The sequence below is a fragment of the Panthera pardus genome, unplaced genomic scaffold (genome assembly GCF_024362965.1).
Source record: "Panthera pardus isolate Hobbes unplaced genomic scaffold, ASM2436296v1 HiC_scaffold_8, whole genome shotgun sequence".
Taxonomy (NCBI): domain Eukaryota; kingdom Metazoa; phylum Chordata; class Mammalia; order Carnivora; family Felidae; genus Panthera; species Panthera pardus.
Genome location: NW_026527013.1, coordinates 104,992,105 through 105,018,072, shown reverse-complemented (window position 1 = coordinate 105,018,072; position 25,968 = coordinate 104,992,105). Strand labels below are relative to the sequence as shown.

The 25,968-nt window shown below is 36.6% G+C and overlaps 1 protein-coding gene across 5 annotated transcripts; it reads right to left on the bottom strand.

Moving 5' to 3' along the window:
* Positions 1–25,968, bottom strand: TMEM106B (transmembrane protein 106B). 5 transcript variants are annotated; one of them, XM_019443462.2, is made up of 10 exons: positions 25,759–25,968; positions 24,222–24,323; positions 23,181–23,274; positions 22,517–22,738; positions 19,195–19,258; positions 12,487–12,646; positions 8,761–8,901; positions 8,461–8,510; positions 2,306–2,359; positions 1–1,532 (listed from the first exon to the last, which is right to left on the bottom strand). In XM_019443462.2, the coding sequence occupies exons 4-10, from the start codon at positions 22,734–22,736 to the stop codon at positions 1,394–1,396; spliced, it is 828 nt and encodes a 275-aa protein (XP_019299007.1). In that variant the 5' UTR covers positions 22,737–22,738; positions 23,181–23,274; positions 24,222–24,323; positions 25,759–25,968; the 3' UTR covers positions 1–1,393. The 5 variants fall into 5 exon arrangements, with proteins under 5 accessions (XP_019299007.1, XP_019299008.1, XP_019299009.1 ...); XM_019443463.2 differs by lacking the exon at positions 23,181–23,274; XM_019443464.2 differs by lacking the exon at positions 24,222–24,323.

Below are 25,968 nucleotides of genomic sequence, written 5' to 3'. Positions count from 1 at the left end.
TCAAGCCACTTATTTATTTATTTATTTTTTTGGTATCACAGTTGGTCCCTACCCTCAGTGGTATATATTTACAAGGTAATTTGAACTTGGTAAGTGAAAAGGCACAAAGCCCAAACAGAAAATGGTATTAAAAATATAAGATGACAAAATGCAAAAGTCAATAATTTCCACTTGAAAACAGTTTTAAATAAAATCCAAACAAAAAGTTGAAAATTTAAAAACGTTAACTGCTAGAGGCTTGATATCCATGTGACGTGCAAAGTGATTAAATTTTTAAAAGGCATAATATAGGTTTAATTTTTATATAGCCACCATCATTTAATAAGATTTCTTGGAGAATTTCTACCAAAGACACAATTTCCTCCTTGAAAACAGGCATAAAATGGGAAACATTGGGTGACTCGGGTACCAAAGAGCTGTGAAAAGTGTCTCCACAGCTTGTTAGTCTGAAAAGCAACATTAAAAAAAAGTGGAGCATCAAAACACTTTATTTCAAAATCACTTGATGCCTGATCCTGTATGTAACTGGAACCATATTCACATTCTATAAGTTTCTGAATTTCAATTTCCCGTTTTATTTATTTTTATGAGCAACTTACTTTATTTTGAATCTGTACTTTATTTGACATTTATTTAAGCTGTATAAAAGCCATGCACAGTTTATTTACAATATTATACATTAACGATGTTTGAAGACTACACAAAAATTTCACAAAACTTACTTAGATGGAAAGACATGTGAAACAGGGAGCTTTCAAAAATTTTAGATTCAGAATTTTGCAAAGATTATTTTGCTTTCTACTGTTCTGCAAGCACTGGCTTGAAATAAGACTGACAAAAACGTGCAAATGAGTAGAATTTCAACAAATGAAAAACTACAAATGTTTAGCTAAAAGGTAAAATATCTTGAAATCCTACTATGTAGCAATGGGAATTTATAAAACAGAAAAAAAAAAGGTTATTTTTAAAAAGTCTTTCATGAATAACAGGCTCTCAGTAATATTCTATAAAAACATTCAGAAATAAAGTTTCTCAAATTATGTCCATCATCAAAGTTAGGTTTTCAGTAGTGGCCGAAGCTGTGAATTGTAAATTATTTACTGTCCTACATGGGAAGTCTCAATTTCCCCCGCTAGGGAGAGGGGGAGAAGAAAATCAATTGGCAAATTTAGATTCAAGTAAAAGATCCTGGTACAGACAACATGACACAGAGTGGATCGCTGCAGTAATGTTCGAGTCCACATACTTTTACTTGTACCCCTAAAATGGAAGGTGTAAACTTTAGGTTTCTTCAATTTAAGATCTCCTATCAGGAAGTAAGTACCTCATTCTTCAGAGTTCTAGAAAATATCGATAGGGATTTCTTCTTCTCCACGGGCATATCATTCAATTTTTACTGTTGTGGCTGAAGTACATTTAGATATTCAGACTGCCCCAACTGATAAGTTGTGTTCCTTCCACAATCAACATACTGGTATCTTTCCTGGGATATCTGTTCAGAGTGTCCAAAGTATGTTGTTGTCACAGTAACTCTAAAAAAGAAAAATTGGGAGACACAACAACAACAAAAAAACTCAAATAGGGAGACACATTATTATTTACATAGAAGTTTTGTGAACTGAGAATACTTTCATATAGCAAAATTTTCTCCAGGGAGAGACTGATTAATGATAATATTGTGGACATGGGCCACTCAGGGAATATTTGCCCAACAGATAGCATAAATCCTGGTTTAGCAAGCCCTACTCCAATAATTATACACAAGAAATACCATGTTTTCAGAACATTTATCATTACTTAAAAATATGTAAGTTCATTTCACTTTTAAAAACAAAATTCTCTCATCACAGGAAAATTCTTTCATTCTTTCATCACATTTTGGACCATTAGCTGATGGTCCAAACACCAAACCTATAACCTACAATGTTTTAATGGCCTAGAATAACACCCAATTTGCACATTAGTAACAGTACTTCTTATAACTGTGAAGGACTATTTACCATAGATAACAGAACAATGGATGCTGAGCTTTGTCCTCTTTTTCATCCCAACACCTGCCATTTTCCTGTGTTCTTGCAAGGTCTAGATTCACTCTTCAGCAGCCATGTGATCCTTCACTACTTCTCCGAGCTCCGATTTCCTCATTCTTAAAGTGGGATAATATTTACTCATCTCATCGCACTCTTTTAAGGCTTCAAACCCGACTGAACTGATACTTATAAAGGTGTTGTGTATGCTATAAGCCAAAGTTATAAATCTAAAGTTTAAAAAATAAATATTTCTTTCAAAAAAAATTCATACTTACTGCATCATGAGTACGATATTATGTACTTTGATTGATATCAGTGTACAAAAATCACTGTTAAAAAGAAAAAAACAATGTGAGTAAACATGGCTATGATATTATAATTTAAAATCACTTAATTAGGATTCCTTTCCCTATGTTAAAACTAAAAGAGATATGATACAGAAGACATACGTAAGCATTTATTGATGGAATGTTTTCTACACCTAATAATGATAAAGATTTTCATGACTTTTTATTCTAAAAGCAGACATGTTTTACTACAGCAATTGTAGAGTTGTTGCACACTGGCTACAAATTACTGCTACTTTTTATTCATCTTTTGAAATTGTAGTAAACAGTTTGTTAGAAATTCTGTATCAGCCTGATACCATAAAAGATGATAAAAAAATATCTTTTTTTTTTTTTTTACTTAAGAGTTAATAATCACTTAGACCCAATGTAAAAGCTTTAGAAATTCAATAAGAGAACATTACACAATACTAGCATTTTTAGTTCTGCTATACTAAAGTCAACAAATACTAAAATGTGTGAGACTATGGTTCTTATAGTAAATAAAGTGACATGGTGTGCTGAATGGGAAAATTATGCAGCCAAGAATTCTTTATCCAGCAAGGCTGTCATTCAGAATACAAGGAGAAAAAAAGAGTTTCCCAGACAAACAAAAGTAAAGAAGTTTGTGACTACTAAACCAGCCCTGCAAGGAAGAGGGACGGGGGCGGGGGGGGGGGGGGGGGGGGGCAGAAAAGACCAAGGCAATGAAGAATAAAAAGGACCAGAGAACATCACCAGAAACACCAACTCTACAGGTAACACAATGGCACTAAATTTATGTTTCAATAATCACTCTGAATGTAAATGATCTAAATGCTCCAATCAAAAGACATAGGATATCAGAACGGGTTTAAAAAAACAAACAAACAACCCACACACAAAAACAAGACCCATCTACATGCTGCCTACACAAGACTCATTTTAGACCTAAGACACCTGTAGATTGAAAGTGAGGGGACGGAGGGGCGCCTGGGTGGCTCAGTCGGTTAAGCGTCCGACTTCGGCTCAGGTCACGATCTCGCGGTCCATGAATTCGAGCCCCGTGTCAGGCTCTGGGCTGATGGCTCAGAGCCTGGAGCCTGCTTCCCATTCTGTGTTTCCCTCTCTCTCTGTCCCTCCCCCATTCATATTCTGTCTCTCTCTGTCTCAAAAATAAATAAACGTTAAAAAAAAAAATTAAAAAAAAAAAAAGAAAGTGAGGGGATGGAGAACTATCTGTCATGCTAATGGACATCAAAAGAAAGCCAGAGTAGCCATACTTATATCAGACAGACAAGATTTTAAAACAAAGACTATAACAAAAGATGAAGAAGGCATTCTATCATAATTCAGAGGTCTATCCATCAAGAAAATCTAACGACTGTAAATATTTATGCCCCCAACCTGAAACACCCAAATATATAAATCAATAATGATAAACATGAAGAAACCTACTGATAATAAAACCATAATAATAAAAGAGTTTAATACTCCGCATACAGCAAATCAACAAGGAAACAATGTCTTAGAATGATACAATGGACAGGATGAACTTAACAGATATATTCAGAATATTTCATCTTAAAGCAACAGAACAGACATTCTTCTCAAGTGCTCATGGAACATTCTCCAGAATAGATCATATACCATGTCACAAATCAGTCAGGTCCAAAAAGATCAAGACCATGCCACGCATATTTTCAGATCACAACACTTTGAAACTTGAAGTCAACCACAAGAAAAAATTTAGAAAGTCCTCAAATATGTGGTGGTTAAAGAACATCCTACCAAAGAATGAATGCGTTAACCATGAAATTAAAGAAGAAATAAAAAAATACATGGAAGCAAATGAAAATGAAAACATGACAGACCAGAACCTCTGGGATACAGCAAAGGCAGTCCTAAGAGGGAAGTATATTGCAATAAAGAACTACTTCAACGGGGTGCCTGGGTGGCTCAGTCGGTTAAGCATCTGACTTCGGCTCAGGTCACGATCTCACGGTTTGTGAGTTTGAGCCCCGTGTTGGGCTCCGTGCTCATAGCTCAGAGCCTGGAGCCTGCTTCAGATTCTGTGTCTCCCCCTCTCTCTGTCCCTCCCATGCTCATGCTCTGTCTCTGTCTCTCAATAATAAATAAATGTTAAAAAAATTAAAACAAAAAAGGGTCTACTTCAAGAAGAAAAGTCTCCAAATACACAACCTAACCTTACACCTAAAGGAGCTAGAGAAGAACCAGCAAATAAGGCCTAAAGCTAGCACAAGAAAGGACATAATACAGACAAAAAACAATATAGAAACAGCAACAAAAAACGTGTAACAGATCAATGAAACTAAATAATGGTTCTTTGAAAGAATAAACAAAATTGATAACCTCCTAGCTGGACTTATCAAAAAGAAAAGAGAGGACCCAAATAGAAAAAACTCACAAATGCAAGAGGAGAAATTACAACCAATACCAGAGAAATACAAACAATTATAAGAGAATACTATGTAAAATTATATGCCAACAAACTGGGCAATCTAGAAGAAATGGACAAATTCCTAAAAATTCACAAACTACCAAAACTGAAACAGGAAGAAATAGGAAATTTGAAGAGATGCGTAATCAGCAAAGAAAATGAATCAGTTATCAAAAATTTCCCAATAGGGGCGCCTTGGTAGCTCAGTCGGTTAAGCATCAGACTTTGGCACAGGTCATGATCTCATAGCTCTCTGTGCTGACAGCTCAGAACCTGGAGCTTGCTTCAGATTCTGTGTCTCCCTCTCTCTCCCCCTCCCCCACTGACACTGTCTCTCCTTCTCTCTCAAAAATAAAAAAACAATAAAAAAAAATTTTTTTTTTTAAATCTCCCAACAAATAAGAGTCATGGGCCAGATGGCTTCTCAGGGGAATTCTATCAGACATTTAAAGAAGAGTTGACACCTCTTCTTTCCAAATTGTTCCAAAAAATAGGATGGAAGGAAAGCTTCCAAACTCATTCTATGAAGACAATATTACCTTGATTCTAAAACGAGACAAAGACCCCACTAAAAAGGAGAATTACAGGCCAATATCCTTGATGAAACTGGATGTAAAACTTCTCAACAAGATCCTAGCAAATAGAATCTAACAGAATATACATTAGAAGAATTATTCACCATGATCACGTGGAATTTATTCCTGGGCTTCAGGGCTGGTTCAATATTCGCAAATCAATCAATATGATACACATTAATAAAAGAATAAGAACCATATATCCTCTCAATAGATGCAGAAAAAATATTTGACAAAATACAGCATCCTTTCTTGATAAAAACCCTCAAGAAAATAGGGATAGTAGGAACATACTCCATCATAATAAAGGCCATATGTGAAAGAGCTACAGCTAATATCATCCTCAATGGGAAAAAACTGAGATCTTTACCCCTAAGGTCAGGAACACGACAGGGATGTCCACTCTCACCACTGTTGTTCAACATAGTACTGAAAGTCCTAGCCTCAGCAATCAGAAAACAAAAATAAATAGAAGCCATACAAATGGCAAGAAAGAAGTCAAATTTTCACTCTTGGCAGATGACATGACACTCTATGTGGAAAATTTGAAAGAGTCCATCAAAACACTACCAGATTTCAGGGTGCCTGGGTGGCTCAGTCGGTTGAGCATCTGACTTTGGCTCGGGTCAGGATCTCACAGTTTGTGAGTTCGAGCCCCGCATCGGGCTCTGTGCTGACAGCTCAGAGCCTGGAGCCTGTTTCAGGCTTTGGGTCTCCTTCTCTCTGCCCCTTCCCCGCTCATGCTCTGTCTCTCTCTGTCTCTCAAAAATGAATAAACATTAATAAACAAACAAAAAAAAACTAAACTAAAAAAAAAAAACAAACACTGCTAGATTTCATATATGTTTTCAGCAAAGTCACGGGATATAAAACCAACATAGAGAAATTGGTTGCATTTCTATACACCAATAATCCTTTGCAGAAAGAGAAATCAAGGAATTGATCCCATTAACAACTGCACCAAAATCAGTAAGATACACAGGAATAAACATAACCAAAGAGGTAAAAGATCTGTATGCTGAAAATTAGGGAAGCAATTGTAGACATCACAGGGAAAAGGAAAAACATTCCATGTTCATGAACTAGAAGAACAAACATTGTTAAAATGTCAATACTACCCAAAGCGATCTACACATTCAATGCAATCCCTATCAAAATAACACCAGCATTCTTCACAGAGCTAGAGCCAACAATTCTAAAATTTTTATGAAACCAGAAAAGGCCCTGAATAGTCAAAGCGATCCTGAAAAAGAAAACCAAAGCTGGAGGCATCACAATTCTGGACTTTAAGCTGTATCACAAAGCTGTAATCATCATGACAGTATGGCACTGGCAAAGAAACACATAGGTCAATGGAACAGAATACAGAACCCAGCAATGGACTCCAAAATGTATGGCCATAATCTTCAACAAAGCAGGAAAGAATATCCAATGGAAAAAAGACAGTCTCTTCAGCAAATGGTGTTGAGAAAACTGGACAAGGACATGCAAAAGAATGAAATTGGAGCACGTTCTTACCCTGTATACAAAAATAAACTCAAAATGGATGAAAGACCTAAATGTAAGACAGGAAACCATTAGAATCGTTCAGGAGAAAACAGACAGCAACCTCTCTGATCTTGGCCAGAGCAACTTCCTACTAGACATGTCTTTGGAAGCAAGGGAAACAAAAGCAAAAATGAACTATTGGGACCTCATCAAGATAAAAGGCTTCTGCATGGCAAAAGAAACAATCCACAAAACTAAAAGGCAGCCTACAGAATGGGAGAAGATATATGCAAATGACGTATCAGATAAAGGATTAGTATCCAAAATCTATAAAGAATTTATCAAACTCAACATCCAAAAAATAAATAATCCACTGAGGAAATGGGCAAAAGACATGAATAGACACTTTTCCAAAGAAGACATACAGATGGCTAAGAGACACATGAAAAAATGCTCAACATCACTCATCATCAGGGAAATACAAATCAAAACCACCATGAGATATCACGTCACACCTGTCAGATTAGCTAAATGAACAACTCCAGAAACAATAGATGTTGGTGAGATGTGGAGAAAGGGGAATACTTCTGCACCATTGGTGGGAATGCAAACTGGTGCAGCCTATCTGGAAAATAGTACAGAGGTTCCTCCAAAAATTAAAAATAGAACTACCCTACGACTCAGTAATTGGCACTACTCAGTATTTATCCAAAGGATACAAAAATGCTGATTCAAAGAGACACATGCACCACAATGTTTAGAGCAGTGCTATCAACAATAGCCAAATTATGGAAAGAGCCCAAATGTCCATCAACTGATAAATGGATGAAGAAGATGTGTGTGTGTGTGTGTGTGTGTGTGTGTTGGGGGGGGGGAGGGTGTGTGGTGTGTGTGTATACATCTGTACACACACGTACACACACACACATATATATAATGTACACATACATACAATGGAATATTACTCAGTGATCAAGAAAGAATGAAATCTTGCCATGTATTATGCTAAATGAAATAAGTCAGTCAGAGAAAGACAAACATGATTTCACTCATATGTGGATTATAAGAAACAGATGAAGATAGGGGAAGGGAAGGAAAAATAAGGTAACAGAGAAGGAAGCAAACCATAACAGACTCTTAAATAAAGAAAACAAACTGAGGGTTGCTGGAGGGGAGGTCAGTGGGAGGGATGGGCTAAACAGGTGATAGGCATTAAGGAAGGCACCTGTTGGAATAAGCAGTGGGTGTTATAAGTAAGTGGTCAATCGCTGGATTCTACCCCTGAAACCAATATTACACTATATGTTAACTAACTTGAGTTTAAATAAAAATAAATAATTTTTAAAAAGGTGACAAGGTGTATTTGACCTTAATTATGAAAAATAAGAAAAAATGAATATTAAGGGTATAGACACATACTACACATAAATATTATGCATGTTGACAAGAGAGAAGACAATAGAGATGATCAGAGGCCAGAAGTATTCCAAATGTGATTTCCTGACTGCTAAGGTTGTGGGAAATCAAAAAGATATCTGTAAACTCTATTCTTGATACTTTATAATTTAATGAGAGAACATTATTCAAATATTAAAACTTACTACATATAACTCATTTCTTCTGCTATGATAGTAGGTACTGTATAATCAATCTGAAAGACAAAAAGTGAAAATAAGCCAACTAGAAAGAGGACCAAAGCATCAAAGAATTCAGACATGTTTCACAATTTCAAAGAGTTAGAAATCTCTCCTTTTGCATGGCTGAGTCTAAGACTTTCTCTTATACGTGCAAAGAACACATGTCAAGTTTGTGAGGAAATCCTTCCCCTCCCTCAGATTAATATGATATAGAAAGTCAAAAGTCATTGAACTCCTCCAAAGTATCTTATGATGGAAACTTACTTGTTTCATATCCAGTGGGCCAATATTGGTTATGTTGTTTAAGCGAGCCTTTCCAATAACAGTTTTTGAAAACTGAACTTGTGCAGTGATATTTTCAACTTCAACAGAATAATAGTTATTGTTTGTTATATTTAGTGTGTTCTGTAAAAGAAAAGGCAAAAAGTGTATAAGCATAACAAATATGTATCCAAAATCAATTTAAAAAAATGACTTCAGAGGTGCCTGGGTGGCTTGGTCCATTAAGCATCCAACTTCAGCTCAGGTCACCATCTCAGTTTGTGGGTTTGGGCCCCACATCAGGCTCTGTGAGGACAGCTCAAAGCCTGGGGCTTGCTTCGGATTCTGTGTCTCCCTCTCTCTCTGCCCCTCCCCCACTCATGCTCTGTGTCTCTCTCTCAAAAATAAACATTAAAAAAATGACTTCAGCTGTGGCCACACTTCAGTTATTAGGAGGAAGAAAAATATTGCCAAAAATATCAAAGGATATTAAATAAGCTAATTATTTGGTTTTATGATGAATACTATGTACATAATATGCCGACAATAAGCACACAATTAAAAATTAACAGGTTTACGGGGTGCCTGGGTGGCTCAGTCAGTTAAGCATCCGACTTTGGCTTAGGTCATGATCTCACGGTTCCTGAGTTCAAGCCCCTCATCAAGCTCTGTACTGACAGCTTGAAGCCTGGAGCCTGCTTCAGATTCTGTGTCTCCCTCTCTCTCTCCTTCTCCCCTGCTTGTGCTCTCTCAAAAATAAATAAATGTGAAAAAAAATTAAAAAATAAACAACAGGCCCAGAAAATGTACATTACAGGAATATAGAAAATGAATGTTAGAAAATGTATTTATGGCCTTAGAAAAATTCTATAAAAATAATTTTTAAATTTCATCTGAATTTCTACTAAATGTTAATATATAAATATCTTCACAGACTATATTAGTAATGTATTTCCTATTCTATCAGGTACAAAAATGACCATTTAAAATTTTAAACTACTTCATATAAACTTTTTTGTCTAAAAGAAATTGGTATTTTAACTTATACATGAGTAGAGATTTCTACTGGGTCACTTTGGAGAAGAAATGGGATAGATTCAAGTCTATTTGTTGGAAAGAAATGGAGCTATATCATTTCTGTACTTAACAGCAGGGGCAATTTCCATAATTCTAATTCACAGTTATGTCAAATTATTTTAGAAAATGAGCAGTGGGAAAAAAAAATGTTAAATCAAGAAATAACAGATAACAAAACATCTAAAACAGTCATCACAAATGAAAATCAATAGTAACTAAATGATGAATCTTAAATATTCATAAGGCAGATTGTAATGGTTACCATTTATATACAAAGAGCCCTCACAAACTGAAAAGAAAATGACAAAATCTTTAGAGGTAAAAACAAACAAAAAAAGTAAAGCATATGAATAAACAAATCAAAAGAGTACAAATACAATTGGCCAAGAAACACTTAAAAACCCTCAAATTCATTTAGAGTTAGGGATAAGCTAGTAAACTTAATATTCATTAAACTAGTAAAGCTTGTAGAAAGCAACAAATTCTATTCTTGGTAGGGATTTGAGCAGAAGGGTCAATTTTTACATTACTGGGAAACGTGAAGCATTGCAGCCATTCTGGTAAGTAATCTAGCAATATCCATTAAAATAAAAATACATATATCCTTTGACCTAGCAATCCTACTTTTGAGCATTTATTCCAAAGAAATAAAAACATCAGGATGTGAATGAGAATAGTGGCAAAAACAAAAAGAAAAGAAAGTGAATGACCATCCACAAAAATGATTAGTATTAAATTATTGCATGGAATATTACGCAGCCCATTAAAAAGAATGTAGTAACTCTAAGCCAGAAATTGAGGAGAGATTTCTACAAGGTATTAACAAGTGAGAAAACCAACATGTGTAAAATATGTACAAAATATTCTTTTTAAAATAAATATTACTTTAAGAAAAGCTGATTATGTGAGCTTATAAATTAATATAACTATGGAGAAAGATGAAAAGATGCAATAAGGGATAAGTGGAAAGAAGAATCTTAGTAAAAAAGGATTAAAAAAAGAATGTACTAGTGACCAGCAATTACATGATCACATTTATGTATTAATTTAAATCATAGTTATAAATGTAGAGGTTTTTTTTTTTAATTTCCTAATATAGTAGAAATAATCTTTACCTAAATATACAAACGTTTTTATCTACTTGGCTCTTAATACCCATGTCAATTTAATTTCTAGACACTGCAGGAAAGAGATTGTTAATTTGAGATCAATGGACCTTCTGATACAGGCCAAAGAATGGGATTCAGAAGAATCTTGGAATCCTTTATACATACAAAATAATGTTGGTATAGGTCTTTTTCTGAAGTGCCACATATTAAATTAATATTGATCCAATATTAAAAGGATCAATCATATATTGAAAGCTAGAAAGATAACAAAGATAAACATTAAGAAAGACAAAAAAAAAGGACAAAAAATTTAGTACTATCAGACATATTGTTACTGAGAGCAGTGAGAATCCACTTAATTTGTAAGTCAAGAGAGCACAAGCATAAGCTTTCAAATAATGATTTTTTAAAAAAAATTTTTTTTAATGTTTGTTTATTTTTTGAGAGAGACAGAGTGTGAGCAGTGGAGAGGCAGAGAGAGAGAGAGATACACACAGAATTGGAAGCAGGCTCCCAGCTCTGAGCTGTCAGCACAGACAGCAGTGTTTTCCTGGACAGTAAAACACTATGGATATTTCCCCATATACTAATTTATAAGAGAAATCAAACAGGCACTTGTACCTTATCTTTATTTAAAAAAAAAAATTTTTTTTTTAACATTTATTTATTTTTGAGACAGAGAGAGACAGAGCATGAACAGGGGAGGGGCAGAGAGAGAGGGAGACACAGAATCGGAAACAGGCTCCAGGCTCTGAGCTGTCAGCACAGAGCCCGACGCGGGGCTCGAACTCACGGACTGCGAGATCGTGACCTGAGCCGAAGTCGGCCGCTTAACCGACTGAGCCACCCAGGCGCCCCTGTACCTTATCTTTATTTTTTTTATTTTTTTTATTTTTTATAAATTTTTTTTTCCAACGTTTTTTATTTATTTTTGGGACAGAGAGAGACAGAGCATGAACGGGGGAGGGGCAGAGAGAGAGGGAGACACAGAATCGGAAACAGGCTCCAGGCTCCGAGCCATCAGCCCAGAGCCTGACGCGGGGCTCGAACTCACAGACCGCGAGATCGTGACCTGGCTGAAGTCGGACGCTTAACCGACTGCGCCACCCAGGCGCCCCTGTACCTTATCTTTAGACACAATACAGGAATAATCTGTTAAAACGGTAAAAATTGTATTTCACCATATATAAGGAAAAGAAAATGTTACCTTTATAACATTTATAGAATCAACCTACTTTTAACACTTTGCAAGAAGCTATTCAAAGGCTGAAAAGTAAACAGACTATATTCTTTTGTCAATAACAGTTTAGTTTATTTACCATTTTAGAGGCAATTTCAAATGCTAAATGATTCTGTATACACAATCACCAGTACTTACTATTTGCCATTTTCGGCACAACCAGAAATGATAGAAAAGATCAACAGCAGATATACAGAAAGCAAACTGACCAGTGTCACATTTAATATTCTCTCAGAGGGACAAAAGTGTACTTAATATAATAAAGGAATATAGTCAAATATTTTAATGTAATTTTGTACTTACCGTGATATTTAAATATACTGTACGCTTTTGAACATCATAACTGACGTATGCTGATTTTACGCCAATGTATTTCACGTCAATAGAGCGAGGGAAAAGGAAAAACACAGCCAATCCAGAAAGGAGCAGACAGACAAACACAGAAGCCATCACATACAGCTTTCTGAAAACAAAAGTGAGAGTATGAAAATAGATGTGCATCAAAAATTACATAATGAAACATTTAGAGAAGATATTTTCAACTTGAATTTTTCCCCTATTATACCAGCAGGAAAAGATGTATAATTTTACCATTTTTTTATATTATAAAAGTTAATTAGTAGTGTTGGGTCTGGTCTATAAAGTGTTAAAATGTTCTCCTTAAAAGATGTATGTACCTTTTTGGAGACTGGGATTTCAGGATTACTGAAGGCAGAATATTATCTACAGTGATTCCTAAACCAGGCTGCACACTAGAATTAATTAAGCTAGAGAACTTTATAAAAACAGGGATTTCAAGAGTCCCTTCTCTCCCTTCTGAATTTAGCAGAGCAGAATTTTCACGTGAGTTTTGCCATTATATGATTCCCAAAGTGACTGCTCATCAGAACCACCTGTGAAGCCCTTAAAAGCATAATGACATAACCACATGCCTCATCAATCTCACTAAGTCTCACTAAGACTTTTTGAGTCTCCTCATCCCAAAGTATTTATGTACTCAGTTTTTAAAATATTGTTTACATCAATCAACTCTGTTTTGATGATGCTATTAAGCTGTTTCTTGAAAATCAAGAAAGGGGATAATAATATGCAGATATAAGACAAGAAAAAAAAAAACAAAACAAAAAACCTTCCATGCCTTTCCTAGTCTTCTAACTCTCCTTGACAGGTATCTCTTCCATCTCCCGCTCTTTATTTCCAATCTCCAGAGATAAAAATTGCTTCTATCTTCAATTTTATCCTCAAAATAGGGTTTCAAAGTAAAATTTTCCTGGTTTCTCCAATAAACACCTCTCAGCTCAAAGCCCACAGCACCTTTTATTTTTTTTTTAAAACTAGGTCTTTTATATTACTTAATCATTTCTTTATGTTCTAGTCATTAAATAAATTCTCATTTTATCCTTTCTCCTACTTTCTCTTCCCCACCAATTCCCAAATGCCTTAATAGACGTAATCTTTGCCTGCCCCACAACTGCTATTTCAAATGAGTCTTGCACATGTTTTATGTTTCTGAGTATTTTGTCTAAGAAAAGAGAACAAAATGGTTTAAAAAAAAAAATAAAACAAAGATTCGCTAAGTCACTACTACTAGGCCCACACTACTGTTTTGAGCAAACAAAGACGTTCCCACTCACTCACTCTAGATTTCCTCGAAACCTGAGTAGGGTGATGATCACTACTAGATCACCTACTGAATAGTTCAGCACACATTTATAGTACCTACTCTACACCAAACCCCTAAAAAAGGTATAAAAAAAGAGTTCAAAAATCATGACTAAAAAAATCTGAACTTTGTTGAATTTTCTTCTATTTTAGTGTTGTTATTTTTAATTAGTGCTAGGTGAGCCCGCCGTAATCTATTTAGGGTTTAGGGCCTATAAATCAGCTCCAGGTGTTAATATATGATCAATGTCTTAAATTACTCTGCACCCCAAGTTTACAGCCATGAATCTGATGGGATAAACATTCCACATAGTATTTCCTACCAAATTGAAAAACTGGCTAGTACACTGATGGAGACTATAGATGTCTATTATAAAATTCACCAGTCATCATTTTTCTTATGGCTCTAGGGACAGTAATGAATCCTAGGACGTATAGAACTGATAAAGCTATAAAGATCATGTGGCTTATTTGGACTCAAGTTACATTTCTACTTTTGCCATTTCCTACTTGCAACACTTTCGGCAATTTACTTTTTTCCTCCACTCTAAAATGTGTAGATTTGTTTTCAGGATTAAATGATACAGCTAAAATATGCAGACAAAAGCAATAAATAAATATAATTTCCTAACTACCTCATCACAACTCCCCCAACTTAAAGAACCACAGTTGTTCGTAAAATATTATAGTTTCACTAAAAAATGAGTCATTGTTTTTTCATTGCACATCTGAAACTCCTAAAAATTCTTAAGGGGCTTCCTACGGTTTTCAGATTTCTTAGCTTACTAATGGTGTGGACCTTGCTATTTTCTCAAGCTTCATCTCTACCACTTTCCAACAGCAGCATTTACTTTAGGCAAACATCTGAATGCCAGCCTGTTACTCTCATCTATGCACATACTGTTCCTTCTGTCGAAACGGTCTACCTCAACTTTTTCTACTTTTCTAAGATTCAGCTAATGCTTCATCTTCTTTGGAGCCTTCCCTAATTCCATAAAATAATTTAGATTCTAGCATACTCTGCTCTCATAGTACGCTGGAAATACCTCTAACAGGTAAGACAAAGGTACTGTAATTACTAGCTTACATGTCTATCTCCTCAATAAATTCATAATTCCCTTATACCAAAGATACTTTTGAAAAATTTGTATCCCAGGCCTTAGAACAGTGACTGATTTCACAGGTACTCAATAGGTGTCTAGGTTGCCGTCCAACAGCATTCTTCTCTTCATATTTCATTCTGAATATTTACTATTGCTATGTATTTAAATTCACTCCTTTTTCCTGAAGTGTCTAATTTATTGTTAACTCTTCCCATGTAGTTTTCATCTTATTCAGATATTGTAGTTTTCATTTCTAAACATTCTATTTGGATATTTTTAAAATATCTTCCATGTCTATTCTTAAGCCCCATCTCTTGAAACTACAGAATATAAAGTAAGTATTTCACTGTCCTTGTCAAATGCTTTCTTCTATGCCATTTATTGGTCTGTTTCTATAAATGGTCTTTCCCATTATGGGCTATATTTTTCATCTTTTCATGCTTGGTAATTTTTAATTGGATGACAGACTCATATATTTTACCATGTTGAATGCAGGATAGTTTGGAATTCCTACATATACTCTTGAGCTCTGTATTGGGATATAGTTGAGTTTCTTGAAAAGAATTTAAACCTTTTGACGTTTGCTTTTAGGCCTTGTTAAGCATGAGTACTGCAGCTTTTAATCTAGGGCTAATTCTGTTACTGTGGAAATAACCTTCTGAGTACTCCACCCGATTCCCTCTGAATCATGAGATTTTCCACACTGATTGGTGGAAACTATCTCTGGTCCTATATAAGCGTTAGGGACTGCTCCCTCTGTTTTGTTTTGTATGGTTCTTCCTTCAGCCTCAGGGGCTTTCTTCACACATATACACTGATCAGTACTCAGCTAGACACTCACAGAGTACCCAGTGGTAACTCTCTATCCTCTGGTACTTTGCCCTACTAACTGTGGTCTTGGCCTCCGAGATTCCCAGGACCATCTATCTCCTCAGTTTAGGGGTACTGCTAAGCTCTGTCTGCACTCTTTCCATTGTACTGTGATCTGATATCTTTTCCTAGATAGTAAAGTAGTACAATCATAGGGTTTACGTCATTAGCTTTCCCTTTCTCAGATATCACTGGCCTGTACTGGCTGATGTCCACTGTCTAAAAATATTGTTTCATTTATCTGTCCAGTTTTTTAGTTGTTTCAGACATAAGAATAAACCTAGTCCCTATGATTCCATCTTTGGTTAGAAACGAAAAAAACAAATTTATTTGATTTTGTACTTGTATCACTTTGTTTTTAGGCTAAGAATCTTATTCCCTAATGACATTAGTACATAATTACTTATCTGCTTTACATAAAGAAGTTTCAAAATTACACTAACATTACTCCTAACAATGCAGCTACTGAGTACAGTTTAAGCTTTTGTTGGTAGTTATCTTTGTCATTTAGAACACATCTTCCTAGACACTGACAGTCAAAGTGCAATGTTTTCAAGTCACTTAAAGTGATTCTTTCATCTGCAGTCATGCCAACAACCGGATATACAGTTAGCATCATTTGTTTCAGTTTGTTTCAATTTTTAGCATTTTTTAAATTTGACTTCCAATTTCCAAACTTTTAAATTCTATTTAAAAAAAAATGTACATGGTTGTAAAGTTCAAACAATATAAATATATACACATACACACAGAGATCTCACATGCTTACCTGTTCCCTCTTCCAAGTTCCCTCCCAAATTCTGAGAGTAATCAATTGTATTAGTCTTAGGTTTATCATTCCATTGTTTCTCTCTCCTTCTCTGCATGCATGTGTGTGTTTTCAGATAAAACCGTACTCTAGATATGAACTGTAGTGAAATACAGAGTTCTTCCTTTTCCATGTTATCATTGTATAGATGTAGCGTGACTTATTCTACCCGAATCCTATTATTGGACATTTATATTACTTCTAGTCCTTTGCTATTATAAAACACTGGCACGGTGGATAAAAACCATACTTTATTTGACAATTATCCTCAGGAAAACATTTTCAAAGTAGAATTCCTGAGGGAAAGGGTAAATGTGTTATGTAATTTTGCTAGATAACATCAAATTCCCTTTCACCGAGGTATGGATGTGCTCATTTCACACAGTGTTGCCAACAAAATACACTGTCAAAATTTGGAGCCTGGCTGATCTGATAGGTAAAAAATGGTACTTCAATGTTTTAATCTGTATTTCTCTTATGATCAAGACTGAACATCTTTTCACATGTTTAAAGGACATCTGCATTTCTTTCTTGTGGATGAGATGTTCATATCTTACTTTTTGTCTGGTGGTGGCCTTTTCCTCTCAAATTGTGAAACTCCTTATAGTGTAAGGATATTGGCCATATGTTTGTGGTAACGTGCAGACATCGCTTCCCAGTTTGCCATTTATATTCTGGCTTCAACTAAGGTTTTGTTTTCAACCTGTAAAAGTTAACCTATACTTTGTCAAATTAATTAATCTTTTCTTTCCTCACTGGATTTTGAATCATAGAGAGTTTTTTTTCATCCTAAGATTATAAAGGAATTAAGCCTAATTTCTTGAATATGCATAACCATCTACATAATTTATAATAAAGGGTCACATTGACTTTTTTAAATTTTTGGTTCATTTTCTTTCCAATGATACATATTTAAATATGCTGCTCTACTGATTACTTGTTTGGAGCACAGTGGTCAAGAAGCATGCCAATCTGATTTTCTGTCCCTTATACATTGATCCTTTTGCCTGGGATTTTTCAAAGGGTTTTTCTGTTTTGTTTTGTTTTTTTTACCATCAAAGTCCAGTACTTTCACTAGGATGGGTAGCACACAATTTAAAATCATGGCGTGTCTTTTCAGTATGCAGGTTCATGTCTTGTTTTACCTCAGGGAAGTGTTCTCGAATTGAGTATTTAGTATTTGTTCAGTTTGATTCCTTTGGTTTTTCTACAGGGGCTTCAATTACATGTTTGTTCAATCTTCTTTCCTTGTGTTCTATACCATTTTACCTTAAATACTTTTCATTAATGTGTCTGTGTTTTCATTTACTCCTTTGTACGTTCTATATCCTTTGCCATACTTTCCATGGTATCTGTTTGCACTATGTTCTTTCAGTCTTCTCTTTATATCTGAAATTATTTTTTTCTAATTCTTTCAGGGGTTCATAGTCTTATTTCACGTCCTCATATTGTTTAGTCATCTCATTTCTGAGCTTTTCAATTTCTGACTCATGCTGTTCTGTCAGAGCTTCTATAGGTTTCTTAAGTTACAGTTTTCATCTGTTTTTCTGATATGTTTCCATGATCTGTTAACATTTTATTTCAGTTCACTTTCTTCTTCTTTCTTTTTAACTGACTTTGTGTGACACTTCACTGCAATATTTTTTGTTGCTCGTGTTTAAATGAGATGTTTTTGTACATTTCACAGAAGCTTTCCATTTCCGTGAGGATGGGCCAGGGTGGCTTTCCTAAACTCCATCCTCTGTTGTAATAAAGTTTTTTTTTTTTTTTTTTTTTAAGATGGCCTGTATATATGTCCACTTCTATGGTTCTGAGATTCTCTCTCTAGTTTTTGAAACTTTCCTCCTTTTCCCCTATTCTTTCCCTGTAAAAAATGGATCTAATCCCCAGTAGGCTTTTCCTTAGGATATGTCTGTCCTTTTGCAAGAGTTTTTGGTGAGTTTTCCTAAGGTCTTTGAGGGCTCAAGGTGGTCTAGTTCCTTCTGATCTTCTCAAATCCCCTTAGTGAATCTCTGTGGCCTCTGTGTACCTTTTCTGCCCTCTCTCCAAGGTACAGGAAGTGGAGGCCTCCCAGGTTATTTTTTGACAGGTTACTCCCATAAGTATTTGCTGGAAGTGGGATCCTCTTCTTTTTGGGTACTATGTATCAGAGCATTTGCTTGGTATATCAGGGCTCTTAGGACCTTCTGCAATTCTTTTTGTTTCTCTTCACAAATTCCCCACAGCTGCTAACACTTTCTGATCCTTGCTCTGTCTTCATTCTAGGGTGCGTAGGAGAACCTTAACACTCATTTTTGATGAAAATGTTTGTGTTTCCTACTGCTATTCTAGGTTTGTCTGTTTTAGTAAATAGATTTTTGAGAAAATTCAGATGCTATGCTGCTTTGAAGACCTTACCCCAACCAGGAATCCTTTTTTTTTTTTTTTTTTTAAATAATACAAAGCATCTGATGGCATAATTTAACAACCTGGTGACATTTTTCATTTTAATAGTGTTAAACTAGAGTAATTACACATAATTCAAAAAGCAAAGAATACAAAAAAATTTGCTATTTTCTTATCACTTACGTCCTTCTTGGCCTTAATCTCTGATCACTATATGGAATCAATGCCACAAGCTGGTTTTCTTGCCCTAAAAGTAAAAGTACATTTAGAAATTTATTAACACTATTAATTACAATATAGTAGATTTCTATCTAAGGGTGGTTTAGAAAGATCAGACTACAACCCAGCTCTCATCTCATTACTTCAGTAAACTGCTCTCAAATCTTCAAAAATTATCAAGTAGACATTGAGTTCTAAAAGAGGTAATTTATCTTGCAGAGCTTGATGTCCAGACAAAATAATACAAAGAATGAGAAAGAGTAATCTTTTTACTGAAAAAAATCTAAAAAGTCCCAGCTTTCAGAAGATCTGAATTCACCAAGACTTCCTTCAACTGTGTATTTTCCACTTAGATTCTGATTTGGGTATCTGGATAAGGGCAGAAGAAATAGCGCTACCTTGCTGTCCTGAAATCACTATAACTACAGAGGTTCCTACACTATATTCTTGAAAATCAAAAGTGACACACAGAAAGTCTCATGCTTCAAGAGCTTATACAAAATGAGCCTTCCACAACTCATTTAGGCCACACATTGTCTGCATTATGTGACTCCAAAATCCATCCTTTGTTTCCTGGGTTGGGCTATATCCAGATTTAACAGATAAGTAGATCTTTAATACGCCAATTTTTCCAATCTCATCAGAACTAGGCTCTTTGTAATAACTCTTAAAGCACTAGAGTCACACTCTCTCTTTTTTTTTTTTAATGACTATTTATTTTTGAGAGACAGAAAACGACAGAGTGTGAGCAGGGGAGGGGCAGACAGAGACGGAGACAAAGAATCCAAGGCAGGCTCCAGGCTCTGAGCTGTCAGCACAGAGCCCGACGCAGGGCTTGAACTCAGGAGCCATGAGATCACGACCTGAGCCGAAGTCGGACGCTTAACTAGCTGAGCCACCCAGGCGCCCCATAGTCAAATTCTCTTTTAAAGCTTCCTGCAATGCTTCCATTATTCCTCCCTGCCCCTTCCACAACTCTCTCCTCATTTACACTACCTCCTCACACCACATTTAAATATATATTATACACATGTCTTTTTCTGTGTGTACACATATCCCGTCTTGTTTGGTGGTGTTCATATGGCTAAACTACAATCCTGCTTAAAAGTAACCTTTTAGCTCCTACGGTGATATCCATACAGCTAAATATTAACAGAGAAAAACATACAACTATGCTCACTGGCTTCATTTAGATCACTAATCTCAAGTGGCCTTTAATGTCAGTCATCATACATTACCCAGGTCACACTCTTAATCTGACTCTCCAAAACCACAATTTCAGACTTCAACTTTGTCTTCAAATCTCCAATAGCTCCTTCCCTATCCTCACTCTTAGCTCATCATGTGACAAAACAGAACTTGCACAAGCTCCCACCACCACGTCTATGCACCTACCTGTCTCTGTGTCCATACACTCTACAATCTCTCCTATTACAAAGAGTAAACTACAGGCGCTCCTCTGTAAGAGCAGCCCCCTGCTCTTGTGTGCTACATCTAATAATTCTCCCATCTCCTGCACTATCACCTTTTTTCCTCTATGTATCATTCTCATCAGCATACAAATTATTCACTCCATCTTTTAAAAACTCCCTTTCCTGACTCAGAGCCCCCCTCCAGCTGCCGTCTCTATTCTTTGCTTATCTATATAGTAAAACTCCTCAAAAATACTACTTTCTTACTACATAACTTCACTCCTCCTATGCACTATTGATCCCACTCTATACGTGCTATATGCAACCTGCCACAGCTGCCCTTTTAAAGGTATCCAGTGGTCTCTATCCACATCACCAAATCCAATGGTCAGTTCTCACTCCTTACATTACCCGATCTATCAGTAGCATCTAACAGTTGTACACTCTCTCCTCCTTGGTACACTTTCCACTTTTATTTCCAGGACACCACAGATACAACGGAATTTCCTCCTTCTACTCTAGCTGCTTTTTCATTGTCTTTGCTAAATCTTCCTCCTGTCACTGAGTTTGAAATGTTGAAATGTCCCAAGGTTCAGCATTAGGGTCTCTTTTTTTTCCATTCACGCTGATAAGCTTGGTGCTCTCATCCAACTCAGCTTTAAGTACCACCTGTATTATGATGACTCCAGCCAAGGCCTTGCATTTGAATTCCAGACAATTATAACTAAGTCCCTACTAAATAGGTCCACTTAGATGTCAAATATGCATCTCCACACTTACATCTCTAAAACAGAACTCCTGATCTCTCCCTGGATATACACATTCAAACCTTCTTTTCACCATTTTAATTAACGGCTACTCCATTCTTCCAGCTATTCAGACAAAAATACCTTCAGAGTCATCCTTGACTTTCTACTATCCACAATCCACTTCCAGGCTGCCAAAAAAGCCAAGTGGTTATACCTCAAAATCATAACCCGATTGCCAGAATGGTCCTTTTTTTTTTTTCTCCTGTCTTAGCCTAAGGCACTAATCCCTTCACCTACAAAAATCCTTTTATTCTGTATCAGGTACTTATCCCTGCAATGATAAAGCCATCACATTGAAAGGCCAACTCATATATAAACTTCCCCAACCTAATGCATTGCTTAGAAACTCTGGTATATCTTATGTGGACACTGCCCTTCCCTCATGGTTTCTCCAGGGTTACCTATCAACTTCAACCAGGCAGAAAATGAGGATGGCACAAAGTATTTTCATGATTTCTATTGTCGCCACTTCTACTAAAGTTTGTGTAGGCTACAAACAACACATGAAGATTACTCCCTTCTGAATTTCCCTATGATATGCCACAAACTGACCCCCCCCTCCCCCCCCCCCCATATGACCCATCTTCATTTACCAACCCTTTTCATGTAGTTCCTCTTAAAAATAACTAATTAGGGCATGACTGGCTTGCTATTATTCTTTACATCGTGAACTAAAAATATTAGGTCACCAAATTACTTAAATTGTTCCTAGTGCCCAACGTGATTATGACCAAATAGGACTAAAAATTTTCAGTCAAAAGACATTGCATATCTAGTATCACAAGGGGGAAAGAAAACAAGACTAGCCGTAGAGGGGTGGTTTTCATTACTGCTTTGTAAACCTGAATGTGTTTATGGTTTTTTTTTAAATGTTTATGTTTGTTTCTTTGTGTCCGTTTAACTGAAGATAACTGATACACGGTTTTAACTTTAATCCTACAAGTTTTTAAAACACAAAGGGCTGTGCTTTGATCTATGGGTTTGCTATCATTACAAATTCATTACAAATCCAGTGCAAATGCCTGGAATAACTCTTTAAAGGAAAAATAACACAGTAACACATACCCCTAGGAATTCTTCCTGTTCCTTGACAAGTGGGACAAGTGACACTATCTCTTCCTGTAAATTCCACATACGGAAACTGAGAGACATCTCCACCTCTTCCATCTTCATTATGGACTTCATTATTAACCAGTCCATTCCTCATATTTTCAGTTGATGTGACTCCATCATAAGCATCTTCTTTATTTGAATGCAAAGGCAACTGAGAAAAAGACTTTCCCATGTCTAAAGAAAAAGAAATATCTTACGATAAAATCAGGGTAAAAGTACGTACACTCAAGAACATTATGGGATTTTTATACCAATATAATTAACATAGAGCAAACTTCAAGGGAATATTCAAATTACTTTTTGGATTAGAATTATATTTAATCAGGGTAACAGTTGAAACAAGGGAGCCAAGAATCCAAAGTGTTTTTTTCTAACAAATTATTATAAAATGGTATCATATCAGACTCATGATGAGAATGGGCTCTCAAACATTAAAATTGCACATAAGTTTGCACTTTCTAGGCTTCTCTGAAAAGAAAGCGGTCTTCACTGGAATACAACAAAAACATATTGTACCTTTAAACCAATTAGCACTAAAGGCTAAAGTTGCTTTAGGCAGATTATGAGTGTTATTATATTGGATCACCAGGTAAGTTTGAAAGAAGACTTTAACTACCTCTTGTTCCTCCTCAGTCTGTACTTTCTAGGTGCTTAAATTCTTCTTTCCAGCTTATCTCTTCTCAGGCAAAAGACCCTGAGGGCCAAGCATCCTGTGATGGTAAGCAAAACACGCCCTTCAAGCAATAAGGGCTTTCCAGACCCCAAGACAATTATCGATCTGAACTTACTGGCTACCTGCACGTACCCATCCACCTTTGCCCATTTTCCTTATATAAACTCAGAAGTATTTTTAGCACTTTGGAGACCACCTTTGTGACATTAGTCACGGTCTTCCCATGCTGGCCTCACTGAAATAAATTCTTCTCTTGTTTTGCTACCATTTGTCTCTCTGCCTTTGGATATTGTTAGTGGTGAGTGGTCGAACCTCGTCAATTTGGGACCCTCGGAACCAGGTGCTCTTGTACCCCTAAACCGTGGTTCCAAGTCAAAAGTAGTACTTTTCTGGGGTGCCTGGGTGGCTCAGTCGGTTAAGCATCTGACTTCGGCTCAGGTCAAGATCTCATGGTCCTTGAGTTCGAGCCCCAAGTCGGGCTTTGTGCTGTCAGTTCAGAGCCTGGAGCCTGCATGGGATTCTGTGTCTCCTTCGCTCTCTGCCCCTCCCTCACTCACGCTCTGTCTCTCAAATAATGAATAAATGTTTAAAAAAATTTTTTTTAAATTTTTTAAAAAGTAGAAGTAGTACTTTTCAGCCTTTTAAAATTCATGCGCTTTGTGATAAATAAAATCCACAATCCTTCTCATTCTCACATTTCTAGCTTGAAACTTTTAAACTTTCAACAAAAACAACTCAAAACCAAATCCCGCAGATTTGTCTTTCATTCAACAGTTGACAGAGTTGAAATTTCAAAATTATGTTGAAACTAATATCCCAAGATACTTAACAGAATTCACCAATACAAAGCAACATTTAGAACAATTAATTTCAAAACTTTAGGGTGACAGTATCAAAAATAACATGGGTAAAATTTAAATTTACATTTAACATAAACTTAAAACCAAGTAAGAATAAGTGGTAGTACCTACATATATACCATACCTATACAAAATCACCTCCGCAGGTACGTAATGCAAGAGGACTGCAGTTGAGTCATACAATTTTCAGGATGAAATGAACTTAAAAGTCATATAATCCAATCTGCTGATATTCTCAGGGGAAATTAACAAAAAGGGAAAGCAGAATTACAAATAACGTTTCTGCTCTTTCCAAATTTGACCATTTATCTTTTATCAGTTCCTAAAAATGTATTATTATAGACATTCATACAAAGAGATAAGCATGTCTTTTAGAAATTCTCATTGATTTGAGTAAGGAAAATTGACACTCAGTAATTCAAGTTATAGTATAATATGGAGAAAAGTTTACTTTTTAATACTGGCATGCCACCCACATCCTGGGATCATTCAAACATAGTATATACAGCAGGATAAAAAATATTCACAACCAGATCAATTTAAAATTGTAGAAAGATGAAGGTGCTTATTTTCACTATTTTACTATTTTAAAAAATCTATGTACACATTATCCATGTAAGCTGAAAAACATAAATGATCTATAACGTCCACAAATGGATCATCTTCTCTTGGCTTGTCTCAGTGACATTAAACCCAGGCCAAACCAATTTGCCAGTCACAGGTGGTTCAGGGGTGAATTAACATCACTATCTCCACACACTGACCTTGGGACCTGTCTGGAATATCAGTTAGGCAGGGATCAGGGGCCTCAGCAGTGTGGCCACCGAGCCATCCTTTCTGGGATCTTAGCACAACAGGAGTGTTAAGATGTATCCCAAAGAATCCTTTGGGGGAAGGGGGGTGGGCGGGCAGGGAGACACAGAGGGCAAGATCAAGTGGCTCTCAGTCTGGACCTGTTTTCTTTCTGTATCTAACAGTTGTCTTGATGAGTCTGCCTCTGACAGGTGTTTATTTCAGCAACGCTAACTGACAAGCACCAGACTTAGGCACTAGGTATCCCCGCCCTCCCTACTGGATATTCCTCACATCAAACAGTATTTAGCCACTTTTATTCCTAAAAACCCATTGGTTTATGAAGAGGTGCTACACCCCCCTTTCTTTTCCCTATATGCAATGTTTTCATCGCAATCTCTTACTGAAAACCCAACATGAATCTAAGACTTAGCAGAGAGGGGGGGAAAAAGTACAGCATTCCATCCAATCTAAATGGGTCGTTTTCTTCTATGATAACGAAAGTCGGCACCTTTTGTAAGCTGCATGAACAAAACACAGCACACAGCCTACTCTGGAAAGGTTAAAGATAAGATCAAAGCAACCGTGCAAAAAAAAAAAACTAAAGAAGAGCAAAAGCAGGGGACACCTGGCCGCACAAGGTGTGGGAACCTGGAATCAACCCTAGGCAGGAGACTGGGTCCGGATAGGTGGTGACACAACACCGCCATTATCCAACCCTGAGCGCCCCCTGGGTCGCTGGGCTGGGCTGGCTCCCCTGCGGCCTCCCCTGTTCTACCTCTTTCCTCCCGCTTGACTCTTCCCAGGACGCCTCCGCTGGGCTCTACTCCGAAAAAGGGACCGAGGGCCTGCGCGTTCAGATTACTCACCGGCACGCAGAGCGCTGCGCAGTCCCGAGCTGCTCCGGCGCGCACTGGCCAGGGGATAGGGTCACGGGGTCTGCAGTCCCGATCGCTGGGGCTGGGACTACTGGCCTACAAGCGGCAGCCGCGGATTCGGAGCGGGGGAGGGGCAGCAGAACGACGGCTTTGGCTGAGGCCTGGCGCTGCTGCAACCTGCGTCCGCGCCTGCGCAGAGCT